A 5,406-nucleotide genomic window follows, 5' to 3' on the forward strand; every position below is an offset into this window, starting at 1 on the left:
GGAATTCATTGGAATTTGAAGGATTCCATCCATTTCAAGAAATGAACCAAACAAAGGAATTGGAATTTGGTCAAAGGAATTTATCATTCCAATTCTATCAAATTCCTTCGAATTCCGCGAACCAAACGGCCCCTTAAATTTTCCTTGTATATGGATAACAAGTATGTGACTGAAAACGGCTCAACTGACAAATAAAGAGCAGGCCTTGGGGCTCCTCTACATAGGTTGCCTCTTCGAGTCTCCTCAGTCCTTATGGCCACGGGGGATTTTTCCTAGATGTTATCTTTAGGGGACCATGAAATAGTCGAGGTATGCAAAAGCTAGTCCGAACACCCACAGTTACCACTAGGGGTGTAAACAATTTGAGCTTTTAACGAGCTACTCGAGCTCAAGTTGATCTCGAACTCAATCTAGATCAACCACTGATTTATCTTTTCTTCCATAGGTCATGGTCGATGACCAATCTAGAGGCAATACATTGGAAATGATATTATTGTACTTACAAATACATTCCGTAAACATTTTCCTAATTACTTTAAAAATATCAATTAAAGGGAAAAAAGTTAAGAATTAAGAACAGATATTTATTTAACCATCTGTTAAATATCTAACTACCTTTCAAATAAACGCATACATAAGTCAGATTTTGAACATATGAACGACAAACCATACTCAATTATAAAGTAAAGTCAGTCAACCGATTTTGAAGGGAGGGCCAAGGGCATTTTTAATGTGTGTAATGTGTTCTGTGACCTCATAAGGACGACTTCGTTGCTAAGAAAGATGGAGAAATAAAGTTAACCAAAGACAAACAATATTGAAATTTTCATTGTTCACAATAACTTGCAACCTTTGGTGGAACGGGTACATGGGCTAGTAGGGGATGAAATATTGGAAAGGAAATTTGATAATGTTGTTTTTACTAAACTATAAATCGATTTTCAAGGTATCTTTAGTTTTTAAGTCACATATTCAATAGTGTAATCTTTTTGGTCATGTAAAATGACTTAGAGTAGAACGTGAAACATTTGTTAGCTTGGCTAAAAGGATAAGCAAACGACCAACAGTTTGTTAGTCTTCTTAGAAAATTGGCCAAGGATATGTAGAATTTCTCACAGGACTTGAGAATTTCAACTCCAGAATGCCACCATACGTTTAGGGTAAATACTTTAAAAGAGTTGATTAGTTTTACCAACTATTAGAACAAAGACCCTAATATCTGATGAGATAAGCGAAGTTCCTAAATTCTTCAATTCATGTTGTGCCTAATGTTAAATATCAAAACTTGAGGCCATCAATCATTTAACTGTAGTACCAGTGAGATAACAGCACATAGCCTAGTTCCAAAAACCAAAGGAACAATGGCGAGCTTCAAAACTATATAACCGACAGTAAGACAACATCACGTATTCACATATCCTAAAGAAAGTTGAGCTGAAACCCAACATTATTGGTAATATCAAATTCTCCTGGTTCTTATTCGACAAATAGAGATTGCAATTTTGCAAGTAGCATCAAACTAAACCCCTAAATTTTGAACTTAGCTGAAGATGGATTTTACCACATAATTCGAGAAAATCGAGTTATAAGCAAACGATCTGTGTTAAGATAGACTAGAAATAGAACCAGAAGGAGAAAAACCCTAATTAGCAGCAGGAGAGAGTTTTTCGTCGACGATCTTCTTGTCCCGTCTTTCCATGGCCACATCCCACATATCATTACCGATGTGCTTCGGCTGTCATCCAACAAAAACATGAATTTATAAAACCACAGAATCAACGAAAGGATCTGACATTAAAAAATGGACTCACACGTCCATGAGCAGCTTTGTGAATGGTATACTGAACATTTCCGGCAATGCAAAGCATACCGGCGATGATCCCTAATGGCAGCATCGCTTCCATCCATTGCAGTCGGCCCATCTCCTTGTCTATCCCGATACAAATTTGATCTTTGAAACCTTGCTTTGTAATCTCGAGCACTATATTATAAACTTTGTTTCCCCTTTCTTCAGACCGAGTTAAATCACACGGGCGTGTTTACCTAGATAAAAAGGTAAGAGTAAACTACAATTTTGGCCCCTGTGGTTTTCTCAATATTTTGGTTTTGGTCCCTGGATTTTATTTGATACAGATATGTCATAGATTTTAGAGTAAATCATGGAATTGGCCCCTGAAGTTTGTCATTTATTACAAAAGAATCCTTCACATATGGAATTTTTCTTGGATTTGGTCCATTTATTATTTCCATTAAGCACAAGGACAAAATGGTGAATTTACTACTTTTTTCTTTATTTAAATATTTTGTATTATTATTATATATATACACGATATATTAGTGTGTGTGTGTGTATATATATATGTATATCAAGACAAGGTTCATCTTCCCCCCTTGAAAACACTTCTCGTCTCCCAACCCTAAAATACATGTCACTACTCTTCTCTCTCACCAATGGCGTTCTTTCCCACCGGCTATGTCTGTCTACCACCAACACCGCTCGCTCTCCATCTCCTCCCCCCAAATCTCTCCCTCTCCCTCTCTCTATCTCATAGAGAGAGAGAGAGATATGTTCCCAAAGTTTCAAAACATGCACCATCATTCCCCTTCCCCCCATCTCCAGACTTGCAACTACTTCACGTTCTCACCCCTTCAACCATCATTCAAATTTGCACCACTATGTGTTTTCACTTTCCAACAACTTCACCATCTCGAAGTTTCGTTCATGCATCATTCATCAAGTTTCTATGTTTGGAAAAATGGTTTAGAAACTTTCTTGTACGTCCTAACTAAAATAGATTCAAGTTTATTTAGGTTTTACTTTTGGTAAATCAAATTTCATATTCTAAAAACAATATTAGAAGCATCAAAGTCCATTCAGGTATCATTGTGCTCTATTTTATTAGCCAAGATTATAACCAAAGCATTATAATAGTCCCCTTCTTCTCCACTTCTCTCTTCCTCACTTATAGGTCCATACATCTTTAACACAATCATCCAAAAATTGCATTTAAGTTACTGCTCTGATTTCAAGAAGATATTTTTGGAAAATCAAGAAGAATTCTTTATATCATCCTCTTGGCCTGATTCCTCATTTGTAAGCATATTGATATGGTTGACTTTGACTACCAAAACCCACTTAAAATATTGTAGTAGTGTGTGTATGTATTGTTTTATGTATATGTGTTTGTGTTGTGTTTTTGTTTATCTCAGATCTCTCAACAACACTAATAATTAAATTAAGAATAACCTAACTATGTCGTGTGAATGAATAAAATGACGAACACTCAAGAACAAAATATGAATATTCAAAGAATATACTTGAGTGCCGGAATATTCACTTTATTCCAAAATGATAATGAAAAGTGTTCAAAGCGTTAACCGATTACAATAAGCCTAACATCTATTTATACTAGAAAGCTAAACAAGAATATAACTATCTAGAGAGACTATCTAGCAAATCTTCTAGGAAAGATAAATCTTATGTAGACATGGATAATAAACAAAACGAGATAAACTTTGTAGAATCCAGCTGTCGATTAGTCATCTCCAGCTGTCTTCCATGGGACGTTATTCAACCTTATCTTGATATCTTCATGATGCCTATGGTTGAACTATTGTGGAAAACTCCAAGTGTTGGTAACCAGAGGGGCTATGAAGATGCTCGATCCATCGCACCTCTGGTCGATCCATCGACCCTCTGGTTGTACTGAGGACTTAGCCATTTTGGTTCTTCATCACTTGTTTTTCTTCATTACTTTTACACATAAGAATTATGGGGTCTAACAGTTTTATACGTGTGAGGTTGGTTACCAGGTCTAGAGAGAGAATGAGAATGAAAAATTGCAAGTTAGGATTTGAGAGAATGGAGTAAATGAGGTTATATATATATATATATATATATATATATATATATATATATATATGTGTGTGTGTGTGTGTGTGTGTGTGTGTAGCCATATGTTTATTTGAGAAGTGGTAAGTATTTGAAAAGTAAAGAAATGATCCTAACCCTTCATCTCAAGATTTGCAGCTTTGACTGGTTAGATTTGCGGAATGGTAACATTATTTGAAAAATAGAGGGGTACTTTCGTAACTTTTACAAATAGACGGCAAACAAGTGTATATGTGAAACCGTGTGATTCACATATGAACTATCTATGCATATGTAAACCATGTGATTCAAATATGAACTATTTAACTTATTCACATATAAACATGTATGATTAATTAAATAGTTCATATGAATTATAACTAATCTTTCGGGTTCATATGTGAATCGTACGGGTTCATGTGTGAATCAGTTAAACAGTTTGTATGTGAATCACAAATGTTCACATATGCACTTGTTTGTCGCCTATTTGTAAAAGTTACAACACTACCTGTGACATCTACTTTTCAATTAAGCTTATTTAAGTTAAATATATGATTATTTTAATGTTTAAGTGCTATATATTAGGTGTTAAGGTATAGTAATGATACAAATGTGTTGAGTTAAAAATATTGTATTTAAGTCCTTGTGCTAAAATCCTTTTTACATGCTTTGTAATTAGGTCATTACAAGCTTTGTAATTTGTTTAATGCTTTGTAATAAAGGGGTATAAATAGGTAGCCTTGTTAGTTTTGTTAGTTAGCAGTTAAGAAGCAGTTACTCAATATCTTTGTAGACATCAACAACACTCTGTACTTTTGACGTATCAATATACATCCGACAATTCAATATTCAATTATATGCTCTTGAATCTTGATCTTAATTGTTCATGACTTGAATCTGGGACCTACAATTGGTATCAGAGTAAATTAGAAAAAGATTGAATGTGTTAGGAATCAATTTAGATCGTATTTTGAAAGTTTGAACTCTGCTTTCTGTTTCTTGATCAAAAGTATAATTTTTGTTCAAATTTAGTGTTGCTTTGAGAATTAAACTTGTTTCTGGTAGTTATTCGAACTCTATTCCAAAATTTCAATTCAAAATCTTGAGTTTTGAAGATTTTTGGGATGAACTTCAAAGTTATCGCATAGTATATATATCTGAAGTTATCGCATCATGCATATTCAAAGTCATCGTATCGGTTATATGCGACAAGTCAAAGTTATCGCATTAAATGGACCCGGCAACCCAGGTTCTCGCATCTCAAAGACCCGAGAAGCTGAAGTTATCGCATCTCAAGGACCCGAGAAGTCAAAATTATCCCATCTGAAGGACCCGAGAAGTCAAGGTTATCACATAGAAGGACCCGAGAAGTTGAACTTATTGCACCCGTTTAATGCGACAAGTTACTGTTCACTCTATGTTTGATGCGACAAACTTGTATGATGCGACAAAGTTGAATGCGACAAACTTCATGGCGCGACAAGTTTTCATATTTGATGCGACAAGTGTTCATGTTCATGTTGGATGCGACAAAT

At 34.9% G+C, this 5,406-nt stretch overlaps 1 protein-coding gene across 3 annotated transcripts in view; it reads right to left on the reverse strand.

Moving 5' to 3' along the window:
• The window catches only part of LOC112507503 (NADH dehydrogenase [ubiquinone] 1 alpha subcomplex subunit 1), an 8,557-nt gene extending 6,541 nt beyond the window's left edge, over positions 1-2,016 (reverse strand). Inside the window, exons 1-2 of one of the 3 annotated variants that reach the window (XR_003068534.1) lie at positions 1,812-2,011; positions 1,642-1,735 (exon numbers count right to left, since the gene is read on the reverse strand). Coding sequence is in view for 2 of the 3 variants with exons in the window: in XM_025112122.1 (XP_024967890.1) it covers positions 1,643-1,735; positions 1,812-1,922 (204 nt within the window). In the remaining variant the exon portion in view is untranslated. Of the gene's footprint in view, positions 1-1,641; positions 1,736-1,811 lie in introns of all 3 variants that reach the window. The other 2 variants (XM_025112122.1, XM_025112121.1) reach the window with 2 other exon arrangements.
• Positions 2,017-5,406: the final 3,390 nt, after the last annotated feature.

The sequence above is a fragment of the Cynara cardunculus genome (assembly GCF_001531365.2).
Source record: "Cynara cardunculus var. scolymus isolate 2C chromosome LG 2, CcrdV1, whole genome shotgun sequence".
NCBI classification, from domain to species: Eukaryota; Viridiplantae; Streptophyta; class Magnoliopsida; order Asterales; family Asteraceae; genus Cynara; species Cynara cardunculus.